General features: G+C 42.4%; 1 protein-coding gene across 6 annotated transcripts in view; it reads right to left on the minus strand.

The window, feature by feature from the left end:
* Window positions 1-4,278: 4,278 nt before the first annotated feature.
* Nsdhl (NAD(P) dependent 3-beta-hydroxysteroid dehydrogenase NSDHL) overlaps window positions 4,279-24,166 on the minus strand; it is a 37,747-nt gene continuing 17,859 nt past the window's right edge. For 5 of the 6 annotated variants that reach the window (XM_006998507.4, XM_076562655.1, XM_076562653.1 and 2 more), the window contains 5 exons: window positions 20,834-20,980; window positions 17,020-17,148; window positions 15,211-15,353; window positions 12,947-13,049; window positions 4,279-12,075 (listed from right to left, as the gene is read on the minus strand). In XM_006998507.4, coding sequence (XP_006998569.1) covers window positions 11,743-12,075; window positions 12,947-13,049; window positions 15,211-15,353; window positions 17,020-17,148; window positions 20,834-20,980 — 855 coding nt within the window. In that variant the 3' untranslated portion in view covers window positions 4,279-11,742. The remainder of the gene's footprint in view (window positions 12,076-12,946; window positions 13,050-15,210; window positions 15,354-17,019; window positions 17,149-20,833; window positions 20,981-24,166) is intronic. The other variant, XM_076562654.1, reaches the window with a different exon arrangement.

The raw sequence follows: 24,166 nt of genomic DNA on the forward strand, positions 1-24,166 counted from the left end.
ATTCTATCCTGCCATGTATTAATGTGAGTCAAGTAAGCAACTGTACCCCGACATCAATACCAACTTGCTTATGATACAAGACTATGCCTTTAACCCTTCATTACTCATGACTCTATTGAGGTGGTGGGGTTTAATTTTTAGTATCTATGCTTATGTTTTGGATTATCTTTTTATTTTCTGTTCCTTTTAGGGAATGTTCCTTCTTTTCCTAGATTCTGATAAATGGTTGAGAGAAATCACTACCCAAAACATTTAAGTCTGAAGAGTTTGTTGAGGGGATGAGTTGGTTATCAGTTCCAGCAGGGAAAAATGAGCAGATCCATCCTAATAGATCTATTGAAAGGAACTGGCTTGTGTGATGGTAGGGACTGTCCAGAGAGGTCGAAATTTCAGAGCACAGCCATCAGGAAGAACAAGCTGGGTCTTTTGAATAAGGACCAATGCTGCAAATCACTATGACCATTTCTTTTTCCTCAAAAAAGCTTCCCTTCTGCTTTTAAACCTAGCTGATTGGTTGAGGCCGAGGTAGATGCTTTAGGATCATCTCCCTACTTACGAGTTAAATAATGATGGATTTGAATCACCACTGCAGAATATTTCACAGTAGTAAGCTTGATTGAATAACTAGGGTCTAAAACATTTGACTCATTCTGACCTACCAAGCCCAAATGTGCAGGTGTTTCCCTTTGTCCAACAACTGATTCTCTGAATCTCCAGATACAAACTATGTTTTGTAATGAAATTACCTCTAACACAAGCTAGCTAGTTAGCCCACTTCCCACTTCAGATGCCAGTTCATGTCCTAAGTTGCCATCTGCCCTTCCAGACAACTGGTTAAAAACTCATAGCTCTTATCATCCCTTCCTCAAGTTTAACAGTTTACTTGTGTGGCTCATAAAACTCTGGAAATCACTGTTTATTATAAAGAATGTAACTCAGGAAAGGCCAAAGAAAGAGCTGCACAAGATGTAGTATGAAGGAAAAGTTGATGGGCTTCCACATCCTCTTGGGCAAACTATGGTTGGTTTTGATGTTGAGTGTTCCCCAGAGGACCATATGCTAAAGGCTTATTCTCTGAGGTGGTACTGCTGGGAGGTGATGGCAGTCTTTAGAAGATGGGTTCTCGCCGGGCGGTGGTGGCGCACGCCTTTAATCCCAGCACTCGGGAGGCAGAGCCAGGTGGATCTCTGTGAGTTCGAGGCCAGCCTGGATTACCAAGGGAGTCCCAGGAAAGGCGCAAAGCTACACAGAGAAACCCTGTCTCGAAAAACCAAAAAAAAAAAAAAAAAAAAAAAAAAAAAAAAAAAAAAAAAAAAAAAAAGAAGATGGGTTCTCATGAAAGATCTTTCTGTTTTATTGGGGAAGAACCCTGAAAAGGATTATAGTGGAGAAGACCCTTGAAAAGGATTATCTACCAGCCTTTTCCCCTTTTCTTTTGTATTCTAGTGAAAAGGTGAATGGTTTAGCTTTGTCACACACTCGCATCATGAGGCTAATTCACCACAGGCCCAAAGTAACGGAGTCAAATATTAATGGTCTCAAATCCATTAAGGTACAATTAAAAAAAGCAAAGCATTTCCATGTCTGGATGCTTTTACATGGCCATATTTGTAAACAGTCATCAAGATGAAAACTCATATATGGCTGAGCTCTCCTTTTCTGTGTTATTCTTTAATACAGAGTGAAAAGTAAGAGAATACATGGTTTTGAGTTGTAAAAGGTTTTCTTTTCTTTCATAATATGAAAGATTGGGAGAGAATCCAGCAAGGATGGTCTTCCTTTCTTTTGCTTGTGAACAAAGACAGTCTTTGTATCACCAATGATGTTCAGGTCTATCTGTTAGGACACACAAGTGAAGTTTCAGTAGACAGGCCAAGAGTGGATCTGCCTGGCACAAAGTGATCCTGGTTGATGCATGGGGGATAAAGGAGAGATGGTTTGGAGTCTGGACAGCCTGGGACTGGGCTGTTGCTGTCATTAGGCTAATTAGTGGCAGAGTTAAAGGTAGTGCTCTAACTTCAGTTTTCTGTCCACGGCATGCCCATTGTGTGACCACCAACGATTCTGGCATGGTAGGGACAGCCCCAGCCCTGGCACTCCTCATCAGGGCCCATGGGCTTTGATCTGAATATTCCCTAACTGTGGATTTTGGCTCAGACTGCCTCTGGCTTCCAAACTCCTACCTCCAGGCCTTACAAGCAGCTACTTACTCACTTCAAGTAATCTTGCCTGCTGGAATTCTGGACAGAAACACCGTAGGGATTCTTCTCCTTTTGGGTGTATTAGGCAGGAGCCACACAGGTCCTTGGGGTCACAGTGCTTGGGCTCACAGTATAGAATAAATTAAAGGACACACAGTTTTGTAGGTATTTGAACCACTAGTAAAACCATTTTGATGATGTGTGGACAAGTGCAATACATGTGGTGCACTTCTCTGTACTCTCCGTCATCCTCAGTCACAGAAACCATTTGTGTGCCCATAGCTGGCCATTTAAAAGTCTGTGGAACTGAAATGAGTGGAGGGCCCTCCCCAACCATGTTCGGTGGGACAGCTAGGAAAGGCTCAACATGTTACCACAAGACAAGGCTCAGAGCCTAGCAGTCACCAGACTGCTTGTGGCTAGATCTGGGCACAGAATGGAGATGATGTCACTAGAGTTTCACATTATTTCACCCAATTAACTGAGAGTTAATTAGTATTTCCAAAGTGCTTTGAAGGGTAGGAGTGTTGTTTATTCACTGCTGGAGTGGCAACAAGAGGATCACTCACTTAGAAGACATGTAACACTTATATCTCTGCAGACTCGTGGGAAAGGTTAGTTTGCCAGGGCTGTTGGAACAAAGAACCACAAACCATGGGGCTTAAAACAACGGAAGTGGATTCTCTTTCAGTTCTGAAGGCCAGAAGTCTGAAATCAAAGTGTTGGCAGCACTATCCTCCTTGGATGGTCCTTCTTTGTGTCTTCCAGCCTCAGTAGCCCTAGGTATGTATTCCTTGGCTTGTGACCACATGGCTCCTATCTGTTTCTTTCTCCAAGTGGCCATCTTCAGTCATATATGTCTCTAGTCTTCTCTCCTGAGGACACCATCATATTTGAATTCACGATCCTATAATCTTATCTTAGCTTGATTTTTATCTACAAAGACTATTTACTAAAAAGGTCATAATGCAGGGGTTTGGACTTGGACATGGATCTGAGGTCATGAAATCAGCCTGACAGTGTCTACCTGTCTGTATATTTTCCTGCCTTGCTCCTCCTTTCTTCATTTGAACAGCCCACAGTGACATTTGGCATCTTGGGTCTTACTGCTGTCATTGTGTTGGGCCCAGCCTTTGTAGTCTTGCTCTTGGGGTCATATCTAGGTTGGAAGCCCCTTCAGTTGTAAGTCAGCTGGAAGTCTTTAGCTCAGCCTCTCAGCTTCCTTTCCCTACATGCTAATCGCAGCCCCCAAAAAGGCACAAAGGGGTATGCCCAAGTTTCTGAGTCCCATCCTTGCTGGAGCCAGAGACCCAGGCCTAGAAGTAGATGTTCCAGTCCAGAGCTTGGAGCAGTGCAGAACAAGCACTTGTTCACGCTGGGCCATAGGATTCACAAGAGGATCCACCCATATTTCTCAACACCATCATCTTGGTGACCTCTATATAGGGGTTGCACTAATCAATCAGTGCCAAATGAGCCCAGTGAATAATCTGAATAGTTCTGGTAGATAGGGCTGAACGTATCTAACAGTTTTCTCAAGGTCCCAGGCCCTAGTGGAAGCCAAGCAGGGGCCCTTGTTGGGCAATAAGGAGAATAAGGTAGGCAATCCTTTAGCACTTTCCTCTCTGAGCCAACTTGCCTGGCTGCCCCACCCTAGATTTGTGGCAACTGAACCTGTTAGGACTTGCCTGCCCTTTGACCTCTCTTCTAGGTAGAACTTAACTTCAAAACTGAGCTCCAGTATATTTCATGCCTCAGCAGGTGGCTTGGTACCCTCTTCTGTTGGTGTTTCTCATGGTTTTGTGGCTTTAGACTCAAGGCTGCCTGGCCCTACTCACTTGAGCTGCTTGTCTCTACCTTTGTAGAACCACATTCAAAGATCAGAGGACCAGAGTACTTTTGCCCTGCAGTTGCAACAGCCAGAGGAGCCATTTCTAGGTCTCAGTCATTATGGTAGGTTGAATAATATTCCCCTCAATGATGTCCATCTTTAAGCCTCATAGCCTCCTGTCTTTGTTGTATGTATAAGACGAAGTGCTAAACGGTCTTATTAATAAAAAAAACCCGGAGCCAGATATTGGTGTTAAAACTGAGAGATCAGAAGAACAGAAAGAAGCCAGCCACGTTCTCACCACTTGGAGATCTTCAGCCAAAGAGACCTACTTCCTGTATACCCATGCCTATATGCCTTTCTGTTCTGCCATTTCATTTCCTCTCTCCACCCAGCTACATCACTTCTTCTTTCTGCCCAGCCCTGTCACTTCCTGTCTGTCTGTCCAGACCTCCAGACCTTTATGGTTAGTGTTTGGATTAAAGATATGTACCACCACACCTGGCTCTGTTCCCAGTGTGGCCTTGAACTCACAGAGATCCAGATGGATCTCTGCCTTCCGAGTGCTAGGATTAAAGGCATGTGCTACCATTGCCTGATTTCTGTGTTTAATATAGTGGCTGGCTTCTTCCTCTGATCCTCAGATAAACTTTATTTTAACAAATAAAATATCACTACATATATGGGCAACAAAGACTTTGCAGATGTGATTAAGAATGTTAACCAGGCTGGGCTTAAGGATGATCATAAGTGTCTTCATGAGAATGAGAGAGGAATAGGATAGTATAAACAGAGATGATAGGAGAATGTCTTTCTGGAGGCTGCGAATATGTGTTGCTCTGACTACTTGATTAATAGAACCATTTGGCCTATGGCAAGGCAGCTTAGAGGCAGGTGGGAAATTCAGAGGGAGAAACAGGAAGAAGGCGGGGTGGGGTGGGGTGGGGAGATGCCAGTGAGCCGCCCAAGGAACAACATGTAATGGGATGCAGGTAAAACCATGGAACATGTGACAATATATAGATTAATAGTTATGGACTAATTTAAGATATAAGAGCTAGTTAGCAAAAAGCTTGAGCCATGGCCATGTAGTTATAACTAATATAAGCCTCTGTGTGTTCCCTTGGGGGACATGAGTGGGAGAGATTTGTCCCCACCGCCGGCAGGCAGGGATACAGGAAAACTTCAGCTACACAGAGACTGAAGTAATATGCTTTGAAGACAGAGGAAGGGGCCACAAGCCAACATAGTAGGTGATCACTAGATGCTGAAAACAAAAGGCAAAATGGATTGCTACTTGAGGTTTCAGAAGCAACTAGTCCTGATAGTTACTTGACCTGAACCTTCTGAAATAAAATTTGAGCATCTTACCTCTGTCCTCAGAACAACAAGAATGTATTTTTAAAAATATTGGTTTAAGTCACTGAAATGGTAGAGCAACCACAGGAAATAAATCCAAACAGAGCTCTTATACCATGCAGAGGCAAGAGTACACACCTCACTTGTGTGTCCCAACATATAGACCTGAACATCAGCAGTGATACAGAGACTGTCTTTGATTTATTTGAGAGATTAAGAAAGTCATTGGGCAAAAGGTTATGGAGTTGGGGGTCAAGTCTGGGGTCAAGGTTCAGCTCTACCCCTAACAAGCTGTATGTCCAAGAAAATATGCTTTTCCTCTTTGAGGCTTCAGGATTTCTTGCAAAGTGAGGATAATAGACCTTGTTGGAAAAAATCAAAGGAGAGAGTGAATGGCCATTTGTCCCTCTGAGTATTTGGCAATGTATGTATTCCCTAGTACCTGCTACAGAAAGCATCTCAAAAGAGTCACTGAGAGCAATTGCCTTCACCTTCTTACCTCCTTTCTATCCCTATAGCAATTCTCAGAACCCAGGGAGCTGATGTGAACTGTCCTCCTAGGGATGAGCATGTAGGAGGTAGACCTAGCAAAGGGAAATTTCTAGTTTGGTCATCATCATGTGGAACCATCCACAGTCAATGCTGAAGAGAGGAGCATACAGGAATGGGAAATTCTAGTGTCTTCCATAGTATGTCTTTTCTTTTTCACAGTTCCCATTTGTGCTTATGTGTATGTATTACACACATGTGCATGTAGGTGCACACTCCTGTGAGTGCATGTGTAGAGGGCAGAAGAGGACATCAGGTATCTTCCTCTATTGTGTATCTTCCTCAATAGATTTCCACCTTATTCTCTTGAGACAAGGTCTCTCAGCCTACAGCTCGTTTTCTTTTGCTAGGCTAGCAGCCAGCAAGTCCCAGCAATCCTCCTATCTCTGTTCCCCACCCCCAGCACTAGGATTACAGGTACAACCATGCCCAGCTTTTTATGTGGGTGTTGGAGATCTGAATTCAGGTCCTGATACTTGTAGAGCAATTACTTTATTCACTGAATCTCCCCAGGCCCTACTTGTGCTTTTTGAACTCTTCAGGTTAGAACATTTCCGATTGACGTCTGCTAACCTGTAGGCTTAGAAACTCTTAGCTAAATTAGCCTGCCTAAATATGAATGTGAAAAGTGGGTTTACAGGGCCTTGAGAGATCCAAAGCAAGTGGTCCCTCCTAGTTCTGAGAAGGATCTTTGGGGCTCCCCCAGGTGGCTAATGTGGGAACTGCTGGCTTTCTTTTCCAAAAGTCCAAAAGTCTTGGCACATTTTGTGGGTACCTTCCCTGGAATAAGTAAGGGACAGAAAGTCCTTGGGCTCTGAGGAGCAAGGAAGTCTATAGAGGATGGTGGGCATTTGGGTCAATGGCTATTATATGACTGAGGACATAATTAGATGGACATATGCTGTGGGATGTCCTGTATGTTGTGAATAAATAAAACGCTGATTGGCCAGTAGCCAGGCAGGAAGTATAGGATAGGTGGGACAGAGAAGAGAGGCGGGGAGGTGGAAGCTGGAGGAGATGCCAGCCCGCCGTCCAGGAGCAATATGTAAAGGCAGCAAGTAAAGCCACGGAACACATGGCAACATATAGATGAACAGAAATGGGCTGAGTTAAGTGTGAGAGCTAGTCTGTGGTAGGCCTGAGCTAATGGCCCAGCAGTTTAATTAATATAAGTTTCTGAGTGATTATTTTATAAGTGGTTGTGGGGTTCATGGTGCTGGGCAGGACTGGAGAAAACTCCAGCTACAGACATGTAGGAAAATTACATTGGAGATGGAGTTTGAAAGAGAATCAGCTGCTGCTCTTCCCCTTCCCACAATGCGCCTTATGTTGGGCATAGGAGAATGCTGCTGAGGAAATGCATGGAGGGTGGCACAAGCTGCATTCCTGGGGATGGAAGAGGATAGCTGGGAGGGAGAGAGGGTATGATGAGATGATCAGCACACGCTGTCTCACAGTAAACCTGGAACCTCTGAAGGACAGGTCATTGCTGTCCTTTGCATGGGTTCCATGACTTCCATTTTGAAGTCATGGACTCCATAGTGGAATAGATAGTTCAGAGACTTGCAGACAGGGGTGCCTACTGCCCCTTGGTTTCTCTCTCTTGGATCTCTCTCCAAAGCAGGTTTCTCCACAGTTGCTGAGCCCCAATTCCCTGGCTTGTAATTTTTATTAGGTCATAGTCTTGTCTGACACTGGTGAAAGACACATATAGAAAGGCTAACTTACGGTACTCAGGAGTTTCAGACCCCACACATGTATGCTGGGACTGTGGCTCTGCTCTGCTCTCCCCTAGCCTGGCTAGCCATTACCTTTTGTGGCTGCTGTTGTTCCTCTAGGACAACAAGCCAGGAAAGATGATCGCCTGGGTTTACTGAACACCCACTCTGCGCTGGAAAGGAACACTGGCTGGCTCTGCCCCTTAAAGAACTTCTGGCCTGGTTGAAGTGGGAGAAAGCAAAGGCAGGGAGCATATGAAAAGAGGTGAAGGTCAAGAGCCACAGGCTGGGGAACCAGAGAGGAGACAGATAAAGCTGGGATTCTGGGAAGGAAAAGACTGGTCACTCTAGACCTGGAGACAGAGACACACAAATACACTGTCAGCAAACAGGACAACCTGAGTAAGTGCGTGGATAACAAGGCATGAGTCAGAGTCATGGTACAGTTGTGCTGGAATACAGTACATGTTAGCCTAGTGGGAGAAGTAGAAAGGTAGGCTGGGAGAACATTGAGACCTGCTCAAGTGTTGTTGGTAGTGAAGTGGAATCTAAAGTTTTTTAGGTCTGACACACCAGGTATAGAGATAGGACTGCAAGAGGGACAGATCAGCTTGCTGTCACAGCACACCTGACTCAGGTACAGATGTGCCAGGAAGAACTAGGTCAACAGACATAGAGAAGGGAAGAAGGGCTGAAATGGGAGATCACCCCAATAGACACACAGGTTGCTAACTGCCTTCCTCTGGCTCTGTTTCTCCAGAGAGAAAGTACCACATGGGAGAGGCAGGGGCTAAGCTCCATGCTCTAGGCAGCCACTGTAGACCATCAGTCATCAGGAATGAACAGGTAGGGTAACCCCTAGGACCTGGGTCTGTGATGAAAGCAAGTGTCTTGTAGTGGTTGAGGTGAGGCTCTAGCTGTACTCAGTGATCTGGGGGAGGCTACTTTAGTGGCTGAAATCATCTGTAGGGCTTGTGGACACAGTACAGGGCCATCCTCAGTCTTAGTTCAGCATGTTTGGGGTGTGGCCTGAGGCTGAAATTTCATGGCAGTTGCACTTCCTCCAAATGGGCATAAGGAGTGAATGGGTCTGAGTGGGGAATGTAGGGAAAGACTGGTCAGCTGGGAACTTAGGATCTGTCTGGAGGACTTCCTAATTAACTCACTTCACCTTTTAGGTTTGAGGGGATACTGCTTCCTTGCCTAGCTATAGTTTCTAAATGCGCAAGTTCACTCATAGGCCCATATCCTGCCCATGATACTCTGTACTTTTCACTTAGAAAAGATTTTTCTTTTCATATGTATCAGTGTTTTGTCTGCATGCATGTATATATGTGCATCACATGCATACTTAGTGTCTATGGAAGTCAGAGCAGGCATCAGTCCCCAGGAACTAGAGTTATAGATAGTTTGTGAGCCTCCCAATGGGTACTGGAACTGAACTGGGTCCTATGCAAGAGCGACACATGCTATTTACCACTGGGCCATATTCTTAGCCCCAATTTTCTCTTGGAATTTGGAACAGTTTTGTGTTATATATTATTTGTGTGGCCCTGCTACAATGTCCATGCCAGACAGGCAGGATCTATGCCCGCTGTACTCACTGCAGAAGCTCAGAGCAGCACCTAGTGAAAATGTGTGGACTACACAAGTAAACAAAAGCCACAGTTTGATTCTTGAATATCTCTTACAGGACTATTTGTGTTGAAGGTTTGGACTCCATCTCCTGGTGCAACTGGAAGTGGTGGATCCTTTAACAGGTGTGGCCTAGTGGGAAGAAGTTAGGTCTTTGAGGTATGTCTTTGAATGGGATAGGGGACCACAGTCCCAAAAGCAACAGAGCCAACTAACCTTAGAATAAGTTCTCTAAAACATTTCCTATTTTCAAGTTGTTTATAACAGGTATTTTGTCACAGTGACAGAAGGCTTACAAAATATTAGGAAGAATGCATTGGGCAATTGAGCTTGACAAGGGACATCTCTGGCCCAATAGTTGTTAACATTTTCAAGGGACTTTTAAGGCATGTGGTTCTTAGTGTTTGCTAGCTAGGTCTATTGCCTTCTCATCCAGCAGTTCTGAGTAACTCCTAAGCTTTGTTCCCGTCTAAGGTACATCTTTCCTCTCTGTGCTGAATTCTGATTCCTTTCTAAGTACGTCCACTAAGTGTTCAGTTTTAACTCATGGAGAGCAGTCAGGATTTTCTTGATCCTTGCCCTCCACTGAGTAAATCCTTAATTGTTATGAACCACCACAGGCTGTCCAGACCTACAGAATAAAGGTTATTCTCTGCTTCCCGCTTCAGCCTGACCAATGTCCTCTGTTTCCCAACCTAGCCTTCCCACTTGTGTCCTCTACTGAACTGCAGTTATACCAGTAAGTGCAAGATACACTATTATTTCATATATGGTCAAGAGACACAACATGCTTCTGAAAGCTGTTGACTATGAGACTGATCTCTTTAGTTTGAAATACCAATTGACGGGTCTGCATCAGTGACCATTTCTACATCCTTCAAGTCCAACCTCAGTGCATCACTTGTTCTGCAGAAACCATGTCACTTTACTTGTCTTACATAAGTGTATAAGTGCATACATTTTTATCATACTTCAGGGGCTTATGAATATAATTTCATTACTGTAAGCCTCATGGGCAAAGATGGCATCTTATTTACATTTATGTCTGAATGCCTTGGCAGCTCAGCATGGTCTCTCCCCAGGCAGAGCTAATAAGCCAGCAACACAAAGTGTATGGCTTTTATACCTTTATTGTATTTTCCCCCAGTTGCCTTCCTACCCTTAAATAGTGATGAAGAAGTTAGAATTCTTCAGGAGTACATTTTAATGAGTTCAGAGAACAGAAAATTCTGGATTGTTAGATGGGCTGTACTCTTTTTGGAAGATGGCCTGATACGTTCTTTGAGGTGAGCTGCAAGGATGTCTATAGCCCATTCTGCATCATCTCATGAAGGAGTTTCTACTCAAACATCATGGAGATGAAGAAGGCCACTCTCTCCAGCTCACTGTCAACCAGCTCAATATCCCATGTTATTAGGAGCTGACCAGCTAACACAGCACACAATGTACCATATTAGCACACACTTCATCACATCACTACTGACAACTAAAGATCACTACCAGATTCTGTGGATAAAGGGAAATGTTTTGTGGTTAAACAATGGAGGCAGACACTGAAACCATTTTTAAAGAGACCCTGACAGCATGCAAGGCAGCAAGGAACCAGGAGTGGATTTATCCTTAAGGATTGGGGATTGGGGGTTATAGTCATCAATACTTCTAACTATTCTACTGTGATCATATGAAATGTATGTCTGAAGGCTTACTCTGTGTTTACAATTTCTGGCTTTGCTTCAATTTTTAAGACCTTGAACAAAGTCTTGTGGTTTTCATTTTAATGCTGGTATACTCAGGGTTGTCTTTATGATAATGAACACAGGAGATAGTGCTGTGGAAAACCCTCTTGTACACTGTGAAGATTTGTCACTGTGTTTAGTTTAATAAACAAGCTGACTGGCCAATAGCTGAATAGGATAAAGTTAGGTGGGAAAGCTAAATTGAGAATTATGGGATGAGGAAGAGCAGAGTCAGAGGAGTCTAGAACCAGATGAAGAACAAATTGGACATACAAAATGGGTTAGAGGTAAAGGCCATGAGCCTCAGGGCAGTACATGGATTAATAGAAAAAGGTTAAGTTGTAAGACCTAGTTAGTAACAAGCCTGAGCTATTGGCTGAGCAGTTATAAATATTAAGTCTTTGTGTGGTAATTTGGAAGCAGCTGCCAGGAGAAGAGTGGGCTGTCAGGGCAGGAAAACTTCCAACTACAAGAGATTAGTAGTGGGAGGGAGAGAGAAAGACCAAAGTAGTAGATTATGTGTCTGTCTGCTTTAAGAAGTCCAATGCTATCCTGGAAGAAACGTCTCCTGTTGTTGTTACTTTTTCATGGAAAGGGTCAGGTATGCTACCATCTAACCAGCAACAGGCATATAGCTCAGAAGAAACTCACTTAAGGATATTGGTTCATCAGAACAGAGAGGAAAAAGTTATTGGTGAGGGCACTGGGGCACGTCACTTGTCCTTCCGCAGGTGGTGAAAACTCTGCACAGTCCTTTCCACGGCGTCATCCATGGTGACCAGTGGCTGGTATCCAATGAGCTTTTTGGCTTTCTCACAACTGTAGTAGTGGAATGTGCCAGCCAGTGCCACCCGCATTGGCGTAAAAGTCGGCTGGATTTGGATGAGAGGACTGATCACCATTACCAGCAGAGATAGCAGGAAAGCAAGGTAGTAGGCCACCCAGTAGGGGATGTGGTACTTGGGGGCCTCATAATTGAGGCCTGTCAGAATGCGGGACAGGAACGTCCAGAAAGGGATTGGCTCATCGTTGGTAATGTGAAATGCCTGGTAAAGGAACACGAAGTTAGAAAGGCCCGCACAGCTGCTGGGGTGAACAGGTCACACATGGGTCTCCAAACTCAACTAGCTACTGGGTCCACTTATAACTCTTACTGTGGGAAAGCAGGGGCACACTGTCCTGCCTGCCCTACCTCTTTTGCAGGGGCATTAAATGGTGAGATATGTGTTATGAGGCCTCACACGCCTAGCTGCTGCAGTGTATCACAGTCTGTCTTAGACTCTCAGAATGGGCAGTGTATAAGGGCAGAGAGGGAAGGTGATATAAATTCTACAAAGAGGTCAGGACTCTAAGTGAAGTTTAGCTTGCACTTAGGAAGTTAAGTTTGTTAATTACAGCCCATGGTAAAACTCACAGTTTTATCTTTGCATGTAACAAATGGTCCATATTAGATCTTTCAAACATGTTGTTTGTTCTAAACCATAAGTTGTAAGTGGGAAAATGGAAAAGGTTAATGGGGGAGAAAAGAGCACTGAGTGCTCAGGAAGGATTACAGAGCTAGCAGTGAGAAACAATGAAGATAGTGAGCCTGAGAGGGAGAAGGCAAGGTGGGGGTAACAGAGTAGGCCTTCTCAACTCTGCTGACTTCTGGGTGTCTTCATATAATATCATTTGCTAGAGGAGTGTCAGGTCTGAGCAAAATGAGCCATGTGTGGGTGGTGAGGGAGGATGGAGATCTGAAATATGAGGAGAAAACTAACATACATGTGACCAAGCCTAGAGTGAGCATAGGGGCTCTAGAGAACAAAACCTTGAAGCTTGGGTCCTAGATTTTTGGCTCTCCAAAGTAATGTGATGCTGCAATGATATAGAACTTCCCAGTGGGTCTGAAAGTGCTGGGAGAAGCAAGTGACTTACCTTCCCACCCAGAGCTGGATCTTGGGAAAGGTGCTCAGCTGCCAAGATATGTCCATGAACCACGTTCTCCACAAAGGTGAAATCAACCAGGTTCTCCCCATTTCTGTAGGTACACAAGTGTTTCAGTTGTGCTGAGTATTTGGCTGCCAGTCCCACAAAGCCCTAGCACTGAGACATTTGAGAGATGAACCCACTTCTATCTTAATGGTGCCTGCTTCTGGTACACCTGAATGATTGCAACAGGTAATGAAACGTGGCCATGCAGAACTACTGGGACTTTTGGGGCAGTGGGATATTGAAGGACCAACCAATGAATGTGAGACTGTGGTATCCTGCATGCCCCAGCATGACCAGCACTAGTGTATCTTCTTGGGCTTTGATTTAAGGTATAGATCTTGAACACTTTCCCAGGATACACCAGGCCAATGATGTTTCAGTTTTCTCTCACTGTCTCTGAAATCCCTCAAAGTTTTAAGTCAGGGCATCAGTGAGATTTAGTAAGTACAGGAAGACAAGACATGGGGATAAAAAGGAAAAAAGAAATGTAAAAGCTACCATGTATAGTGGTTCATGCCTTGGATCCCAGCACTTGGGAGGCAGAGGCAGGCTAGCCTGGTCTATAGAGTGAATTCCAGGATACCCAGAGCCACATAGTAAGACCCTGTCTTGAAAGGAAAGGGAAAAGGGAAAGAAAAGGCCTGTCTGGCAGCCAACCACACCTGCTGTAATCCTCTACTTTTTCAACACACTAACTACCTTCTATATCTATATGCAAAGAGTCAAGGGTCATTGTTTCCCTCCAGAGCTTCAGCTTCTTAATTTCTAAGCAGGGACACACATTCTTTCCCACTGTACCTAAAAAAGTATACAGAACTGAATAGTATCCTTCCAAACCTTATACCACTCTGGAAATTGTAAGGTTGACTTTATGTTGAAATGGAGTCTTTGCAGATGATATCAGTTAAGGTCAGACTAGGGTAGAAGTCTGAGCTCAATAACTGATGTCTTAATAATAAAAGGGAAACTTGGCCACAGATAGCACAGAAGACAGCCATGTGTAAAGGCAGGCAGAGGTAGGAATAATGCACTGGCATGCAAAGAGCAGCAAGGAAGAGCCCACAGAGGCCTGGACCATATCCTCACAGCAGCCAGAAGAAGCCAGTCCTGCTAATAGTTGTTTTTCAGACTTCTGGCTTCCATAACTGAGAATTAGTTTTTGTTGTTTTAAGAACTGTTTGTGGGAATTTGAGATGGCAGTTCCAGGAAATCAACATGTAGGACAATGGAGAAGGTCACATGTATGGTTTGAATGTTTGTGTTCCCTCAATATTCTTGTTAGAACCTAATCTCTAATGTGCTGATGTTCTTAGGTGGAAACTTTGCAGGGCAATTACACCATGAGAGCTCTGCCCTCATGAATGGGATCAATGCCATTCCTTATAACAGAGGCTTGAGAGAGGATGTTCGATCCTTGGGCCACATAAAGACACAGGTAAGAGGATTAGAATCTTAGTAGACACCAATTTTGCTGATGGCTGATCTTGGACTGTTGTACAATACTATTTTAAGATGTGCTATATTTGTTCATGCTGTGGAATATTTGTTTTAATGATGCAAAGATGTGTTGCATTCTTTTATGTTGCATTTCTTTAACTCTGTGAAGCTGTGTTACTTTGCCTGTTTAAAACATCTGACGGTCTAATAAAGAACTGAATGGCCAATAATGAGGCAGGAGAAAGGATAGGCGGGGCTGGCAGGCAGAGAGAATAAATAGAAGGAGAAATCTGGGAGGAGAGAAGGAAGAGAAGGAGAGGAGGACACTAGGGGCCAGCCACCCATGGAGTAAGAGTGAAAGTAAAATATACAGAAGTAAGAAAAAGAAAAAGCCTGGAGGCAAAAGATAGATGGGGTAATTTAAGGTTAAGAAAAGCTGGCTAGCAACAAGCCAAGCTAAAGTTGGGCATTTATAATTAAGAATAAGCCTCTGTGTGTGATTTATCTGGGAGCTGGGTGGCAGGTCCCTCAAAGAGCAAGGAACAAAGAGCCAAAAGAGTAAAAAACAACCAATAACACTTCTCAGTCTCCAGATCTGTGAGCTATGAGTTACTCTTATTTGTGAAGTTATCCAGACTATAGTATTTTGTTACAGAAGCCTGAATAGATTCAGACTATTTTACAATGCTGCTTGGCACTCTCAAATCATTATCTGCATGTGTGCTCACATAGTCTGAAGGGGACGGAATGAACAATGGTAGTTGCCTTACCCAATCATGAACTTCATTTTGCCCTTTCTAGCCGCATCAATTAGGATGGGGACTAACTGCGGGTCCCTTGGGCCAAAAATGCCATGAGGACGAATGGCTGTGGTTAAGAAATTCTTCTCAGGGTCATTGGCATCCAGTACTACCTGAAAGAGAGCAGGAGAGAAAGGGTCCACTGTAAGACTTCTCCTGAGCTAAGATTGTACCTTACTATGTGTGAGTACTTCCCATTAGGAGACAGATCAATGACATACTTGGTGTATGTGCAGGTTACTGGATAGTTAGTTGTCTGCCGTGGGACAACATCTCACACTCTAATTCCATATCCCACCTATCCATGGAAAACCAACAATGAAGGAGAAAACTGGCTAACACCTGCTAGGATGAAATCAGAAAGCTCAGGTTGGGTTCAATGGCTATTTACACATTCAGCCAGAAGGTGGATCCTGGCTTCAATTTATGGAAAAGGTTTGAGAGTTCTAGTTAATGAGGTAGCCTTAAGCTCCTACATAAGGCTACTACCCCCAAAAGAGCTAAAGAATTCAGTGGCATGTACAAGACTTCAAACATAATCATTCAGTATGTAACAAACAGTTCAGTCAACAATAGACACATATAGTTGAGGAGTTAGCTCAGTCAGCAAGGCACTTGTCTTGCAAGCACAAAGACATATACATATACAGAGTATAGTCCTAGCCACTTTTAGCTAGTTATCAATGAAATATATGGCCATCAGAGCTTCCTGACCCCACCCCCCTCATAGGCTGCTAAGTATCTGTGGTACTGAGGGGAATGACCAAGCTTTCAAATGGTCTCTGACATGGCTATCTCTATGGAGTTTGAAAAGCTGCTAGGCTAATCCCAAAGATTACTTATTATTATTAAAAGGATTTAGGATGTTGTTGATCTTTAAAACAAGGTAAGTTACTGCTGGAGTCACCTCCAGTTTTTCTAATTTCGAGCTGAATATTCAAAAAGTCCATGCCAGTGACACATTGATGGCTTGAGCCCAGGCTTCCATCTGGAGGTCATGAACAAACTCAGCTGTGGGTTGGAAGCCTAGCACCTCAGGTGACAGTGCACAGGGCCTCTGAGGTAACTATTATTATCTGAAGGCCCACGGTAGGCTTTGGTCTCCTTTAAGCCTAGTTCCATGGAATAGGTGGGCATAGCTTGGACATAGGACTTCTTAATTAGGTGAGAATAGGCTCTGCTGTGATTTCTATGTGACTGTGTCCTGTTCTGAGATGGAAGTGAGAACAGACAGAGCAGGGAGACCCATGCCAGTTCAGTGTAGAGCTTCAGTTTACAAGTACTGGCTTAGAGAGCAAACCTCAATGTGTGATGTGCTGCAAAGGCCTAGGAAACATAAGTCAACAGCTACCCAAGTTATTGTGGAGCCCAGGAGTACCCCAGCCTGTAGTATAGGATTTCTAGTGTCCTGGAAACATCAGTGCTTAACCCACAATTCTGCCCAACACAGTCACATTGAAATTATGAGATCCCTGATGAAGACTCTGGATCCCTCTTTGAATCAGTGTATTTTCCTGTAATCTGGAGATGGTAAGAGTGCCTGTTGTATTAGATCATTTTGGAGTTTAAAGGAAGTAGTCCCCAGAAAATAATGAGAACAGTATCTGGCCACAATAAGTCATTCTGTCCTCTTGAAATTTAATTCCATATATTGAATGGACATCTCATGTTGCGTACTTGGGTCTCAAACTACTAACTTTTCCATGTTCACAGACATTTTTTCTTATGAGTGCAGACACTTGAGGTATCTCTTCATTTAATTGGCTTTAAAGTACATACTCTCTCCTGCAAGATCTTGGTCTCTGTGTAGTAGTCAATGGGATTCATGGCATAAGGGAGGTCTTCAGTTCCATTTTTTATGTCAACACCCTCAAAGACAACACTGGCACTGCTGGTTAAAATGAGTTTCTGGCAGAAAAACATTTAAAGGAAAACACATGTCAGGAATTATTGCTATTCCAACTGCCTAGGCATCATATATGAGCAAGCCCCATCCACAAGGCACTTCCAAGTCACTTGCTGGAGTGCCTTTTCTTTTTAAATCTTCTAAGATAACCCAAAGATTACCACCTTTTTAGCCATTGGGACTTTAGACACATTATGGTATTACAATCTAAAAGGAGTGGATCTCATTTTCCCCATCCTATCATGTCTGAGGGAGAAAACAAAACTAATACTATTCATGGTAGAAATCTATGGGAGAATCTCCATGGAGAGAAGGATAGACTACCAACCTGTAGAGAAAATTCTGCTTGCAAAATTCCAGCAGATACTCTGATACCAATCTTGCCATGTAAACACAAACATATGCATATGGACATAACTTAAGTCATGCTTTGCTAGTAGAGCCAAGCATCTAGCATGTATAAGGCCCAAGGTTCAATCTTCAACAGCAGTATAAAATGAAGGAAGGAAGGAGGGAAGGAGAGAGGGGGAGGGAGGGAAGGAAGAAGGGAAAGAGGGAGGGGAGGAGGGAGAGAAGGAAGGAAGGAAGGAAGGAAGGAAGGAAGGAAGGAAGGAAGGAAGGAAGGAAGGAAGGAAGGAAGGAAGAAAGGAAAGCAAGCTACCTATATTTTGAAGGAGGATGCTCTCTTTTGAAGGTCCCCAGATTGCATCGTCCTAGTTAAGAGCAGTTCATCTGATACTGACACTATTAGCTCCATTAGTTATACCTTTACTGCTTTTATTTTACATCATTCTACAAGTCCTAGCCAGATGGTAGAAGACAAACACCAATTTATAATGTTTTAAAAAACAAGAAACCAAACCAATCTCCTTAGCCCAATGTTTCTCAACCTTCTTAATGCTGAGACCTTTTAATACAGTTCCTCATGTTGTGGTGACCCCCAACCATAAAATTATTTCATTGCTGCTTTGTAACTTTAATTTTGCTACTGCATATATAAGATATCTAATATGTGACCCCTGTGAAAGGGTCATTCAATTCCCAAAGGGGTTGTGGCCCACAGGTTGAAAACTGCTGCATTAGTAGATGATAGAAATAAAAAGATACAATGCCTACATGGAAAACATGGGCAAGCCTATAGAAAATATTGGGAGTTCAGCAAACTAGCTGAATTCAAAATCAATATAAGGAAATTAGGAACTGGAAAGATGGCTTAGTGGTTAAGAGTGTTTAGTGCTCTTGAAGTAAACCTAAGTTGGGTTCCCAGCACCTATATGATATGGCTCACAACTACTTGTAACTCCAGTTCCAAGGGGATTTGATACCTCTGGCCTCTGAAAGCCCCTATACGTGAATGTGCACATGCATACGCACACACACACATAAATACCAAACAATAAACCCCCTAAAACCACTATATATCTACATTTATTTACATATATGAAAATTAGCCATATTCTTAAATAGTAGCAATAACTGAAAATGTAGTATAAGTTTGTGAGTAACAAATGATGGGGTATACAGGAATAAACATAACAAAAGATGTATAAAACCTTTGTGAAGTACAGTACAATTATCACTGAGTGGCATTACAGATTGGGAGATATTTCATATTCATAGATAGGAAGACTCAATGTTAGAAAGACATCAGATCTTTTTAAAATTTCACAGAACATAAATGCATTGCTGCAACAATACCAGCTAGTTTCATCAAGGAACTTGACAAGCTGATTCAACACTGGATGGGAAAACTTGAACTAAAGGCTCTGAGCAGCTAAGGGATCTTTGAAGAAGTTGGTCAGGGAGTGTGCCCTACCAGGTACTAAGGTAGAGTCTACACCCATGAGAATAGACAGAGGTCAGTGCAGTAGACAGAAAACCTAGGAATAGACTCAGGCAAAATAGGATGCCCAAAGTATGCTGCAGGCAGCATATATTTACACAAAGTTTGGATTAAGCCATCAGCATGCTGAACTAATTATTTAGAAAAAAATTTTATCTTGACCCTGTTGCATATAATCATAGATTCCTGGTTGATTAGATTTAAATATGGGAAGTAATTCTTTAAATATTTGAGATAAAATGCATTAAAGACTTTTTTGTTTTTGGTGTTGGAAAAAATGTTCCTTAAATCAATTTCTTTTTGGCCTTACACACCAAGCTACCTATCCCTTAAAGGATGAACAAGAGTTTTTTATATATATATATAAAAAGGCATTTCCAGAGAGGTTTAGATTATAGAAGGAAATCCACCCTGAATGGGATCATGGGCTGAGGTCCGGAACAGGAAGAAAGGAGGAAGTTAATTGAATATTGGCATCTATTTCTCTCTTCTTCCTGCTTACAGAAGTAGTATGATTAGCCAATGGAAATTTCAAGTGATAGGAATCCAGAAGAGCTCCCCTCTCACCTATTCCTGTTGGACCAGTTGATTACTGGGAACTGGACAAAAGTACTCAGGAAGATTATTGGGAGAAGAGCCCCCACTCTTTTTAACCCTTTTCTCAGTTTCAGAGTATTTGTGGCATGCAGCACTGTGAGCAAATGAGCTGTTGCACCCAGAGGCTGTGGTTTCCATTAAGGTTATTCTAGGAACCAGATTTTTAACAGTGTTGTAAGCAAAATTTGTATGCCCTTAGGTTCAAGTCAGGATAGATTTCTATCAGATATAAACAACAGTGCTTTCTTTTTTTTCTTTTAAAATAAAAGCAGGTTGGTAAACAATGTGATGAATTTTTAAAAAGGTTCAGCACTGAATGATTTAGGAATCCCACCTCTGGGTAGATACCTGAAACAATCAAAAGCAAGGACTTAGGCAGGTATATGTAGTCTCCATTCACAGAAGTACAATTCATAGCAGCCCCAAAGCAAAAGCAACACAAATGTCTACTGATGGATGCATGAATAAATAAAATACTTATATTTATTCTCTCTCTCTTGTGTGTGTGTGTGTGTGTGTGTGTGTGTGTGTATGTGTGTGTGTGTCTGTGTGTGTGTATAGGTCAGAGGCTTATGTTGGAGGTCTTTCTCGTCTCTCTCCATCTATAAATGGGAAGCATTAGCCTTGAAAAATGAAGGAAATGCTGACATGCTACAATAAAGACAAATCTTACAGACATTGTGATAAGTAAAATAAGCACACCACAAAAGGATAAAAACTGTTTAAATGCACTCATGTGAGCTTTCTAAAGTAATAAGAGAGAGAGACTGGAGAATAGCTGCCAGGAGCTAGGGAGGGGCAGAAGGATGCAAAACTTCTGCTTACTACTTGGACAGAGAAGGACAGTGATAATGGTTAGACAATGAAATGAATACAGTTAATATCACTGAATGCATACTTGAAAAAGGGTTACAGTGGTTAAAAACTATATTGAAAACATTATGTATATGTTGTTTCAACAGAGAAAATAAGCCATGTCTAAATTTCATAGCTCTTTAAGCAAAGACCAATAAGCCTTAGCCTGTCTGAGCACTCAGATGGTCTATCTGTATTGGAAGAGTATAACACCAGTTGGCCTTCTGCGATATCAACTGGTACCCAGGGCTTAATTTTTAATTTCTTCTCAACATGGAAGAGGCAATCCTAGATAATCCCATGAAGACAGTAACAGGAACCATTCATCTTTCTCTCCCTCTGAAAAAGCAAGAACATGTTCCTGATACTAGTCACTGCAGCATTCCCCTTACCTGAACTCCAGCCTCTTTGCAGGTTTCAATGACATTCTTGGTGCCAATAAAATTCACTCTATAAAAGAGTTCCTTGTTGTCACTGGATGGTGAGGGTGACGCACAGTGGAAAACTGTGCTTACACCTTCCAGAGCTGGGTACAGGTCCTGGGAAGCACACAAAGACAGAATCATTTCAGCTTAGGGCAGGTCAACAGCCTTCTCATATTCTCTGTCATCTGTGGTCTGTAGGTCTTTTGGCTTTTTATAATTATATAAACAACACAGAAACTTCCTCTTTGTAAAAGATTCAAACTACACAGAAGCATGTAAGATAAAAACCATACTTTCTTTTAATTGCCCCCTTTAATTACCTTGTCCTGAGTAAAAGGGGAGTATGAGAAGCCAGACAATGCAGTGACTGGAAGATGTATATAAAATGAGTCAGTTTCACTTACTTCTAGAAGACAAACAGGTAGCTGCATATCTGGGGCAGGGAACACATTAAATGGACCAGGAAGACCTTGGTTTATCATACCTACTGGGGGCTTCAAAGACTTAAGAACCAACACACAGAGACTCCTACTGGCCAAAGAAGAGGCAATTTGGTCATCAGTTAGAATAAGAGTTGTTAGTGAAAGTGGAGAACAGAGAATAAACTAACTCTTAAGGAAAAAAGATCTGAGGGGCTAAATGAACAGAATGATAAAATGTCACCATTGTGCCAAATTTCCACAAAGTAGTGGGGTTTAGGTATAATTCATGGTTATCACCAGAAGAAAATCACTAGATGCCATAAAATCCTTTGTTATTATGCACAAACATGATAGTCCTGGAAAACCATTTGAGAGTAAGGTGTCATCTTCTAGGCATGTAGACTTTTACCCAAATAACTATCAAATGATGAACAGCAGGCACATTCCAACACATAGGCTATTCTTTTTAAGTATTTTATATTGTTGTGTGTATTATGTGTGTGTGCACACGAGTGTATATGTGTGTGTGTTTGTACATCTGGAGACCAGAAGAGGATGTTTCCCTTTTTTGAGACAGGGTTTCACTATGTGACTCTGGCTGGCCTGGAACTTGCTATGTAGATCAGGCTGCCCTCAAACTTACAGATCTATCTGTTTCCATACTCCTACATTTTAAAAGACACCTTGGTTGGCCAACAAGCTCCTGAAATTCACTCATCAGCACCTCTCTAATGATTTACTTGCAGGACTGTATGACCATGCATAACTTTTTATTATTTGTGGATTTGGGAGATTTGAACTCTTGCTTTTATAGCAAATGCTTTCACTTACTGAACCATCTCACAGGATCAGGGAGGTTAATTTATGGACTTCTGCTCAATTTGCATTTGTCTCTTTGTTCACGATTAGATTCAGGCTTAATGGTATTAGCAAACATTCCACATCAGTGCTGGTGTGTTCTTATTAGGGCACTTCTGGTTAATGCCAAGTTGGATCATTCAATGAAGGTGATGGCTGCCAGATTCTTACCAAATCTGTGGGGTGATTATTCCATGGACTGGTTACAGCATCCACTGATGGTTCTGTCCTGGAGCATTTCTCATCAAATGGAGACATTCTCATTTGAGGGTGCCCTATACATTTACGGAGTTGACATTCCTCTGCCAAGTAGACTTCTGCCCACCTAAATTTTCTTTTTAGTAACTATGGATATGTAGATCCCTTTAATAACATGTTAGATAACAGAATCTATGCATCCATAGATACTACACTCCCAGATTCCCTTTCATGGTTTTGTTTAACTTGTACAAGTGGTTAACAGAATTCAGATAAACACCTTTACTGACTCACTATAAAGGAATTACAAAGGCTACAGGTAAAGAGATGCACAGGGCGAATTGTTAAGGGAATGGTATGGAGCTTCCACACCCACCCTGCATACACCAACCTCCAGTCTCATGACTGAAGCATGGACATAAGCAAAGAGAACAATGAAGCCCAGCAAGGCCTTCTTGGATGCTCTGTGTAGCATTCCTTCCTCCTAGGTATGGGGATGGATCCCTTCTGACACTGGGTGGGGAAAAGAGCATAAGACTCATCTTTAGAAAGATTAATTATAGTTTCTATAGCCTGCCTTAGAGAAGGAGCTGTGAACTAGAAAATGTGGATAAAAATGAATACTCTTCTTTCTATTTAATATCTCTAATATATTTACTCTCTTTCTCTCTCTCCTGTGTATGTGTGTTTGCGCACACATGCATAGGGGTTTGCAGTCTTGATGTACCAGGATGGGGGAACCTGAACCACATCAAGTCTTTAGTTCTATAGAAATAAATGAAATTGGGTGTGGTGCCTCATACTTGTAATCCCAGCATTTGGGAGGTGGAAACAAAAGGATTAGTGTGAGTTTGAGGCTAATATCCTTGACACAGTGAATTCCAAGCTAGCCTAGACTACAAAACAAGACCCTGTCTCAAAATATGCATATGTGTAAATCTATCAAAGTCTAGATTTTGTATCATTTAGACATAACCAATATAAAATTATTGAGATACTTACTGGTTTTGTACTCAGTCTTTGAAATTCAACATGTATTTTAATGTGCCTATCACTGCAGACTTGTCTCAATTGAAGTACTAGATGGCCATATGTGCCCAGTGGCTGCCTTACTGGACAATGCAGACTTAGATATACTCGTTCACAGGAAACAGTAGGTGGAACAGAGACATGCTGATGCCCTGGAGATGCAATTAGCAAAATCCAGACCCTGGGAAATGCTGCCTGACAGTGAACAAGCTAAGTACCACCAAGTCAACGCACACATTAAGGCATCTTGGGAACTAAGAGACTAATACATTTTAATCAAATACAGTCTTGACTGTGTTTAACTCTTTATTTGGAAAAACAATTACATAGAAGTCTTATGAAGTAATTAATGCATGATTGGCATTAAGGAGCTATTAATGGTGTCTCTGAGATGTGAATGTGTAATGTTTGCAATAAAAATGATTTTTATGTTTTAGAGACAAACTCTGATTTTTTTCTATGTTTACAGATAGACTGATAGATATGTTGAAGATTGGCTTCAAAATAATAGGGGGGCCGGGGGGATGGACACACTGAGAATATGGCTGAGTCAGCAAACTGCTTTTGATATGCAAGTTATAACAGTCTGAGTTGGATCCCCAGGATCCATGTTAAAAATCAAAACAATACAGCAACAACAAACCAAACAAAACCAAAACCCAAACCAAAAAATAACAAAAACAAACCAATTGTGCACAGAGGTATAGCTGTAAGTCCATGGCTGGAGAAGCAGAGACATGCGGATACCTGGAGTTTCCTAGCCAGCCAGCCTAGGTGAGTCAATGATCTCCAG

The sequence above is a fragment of the Peromyscus maniculatus genome, chromosome X (assembly GCF_049852395.1).
Source record: "Peromyscus maniculatus bairdii isolate BWxNUB_F1_BW_parent chromosome X, HU_Pman_BW_mat_3.1, whole genome shotgun sequence".
NCBI classification, from domain to species: domain Eukaryota; kingdom Metazoa; phylum Chordata; class Mammalia; order Rodentia; family Cricetidae; genus Peromyscus; species Peromyscus maniculatus.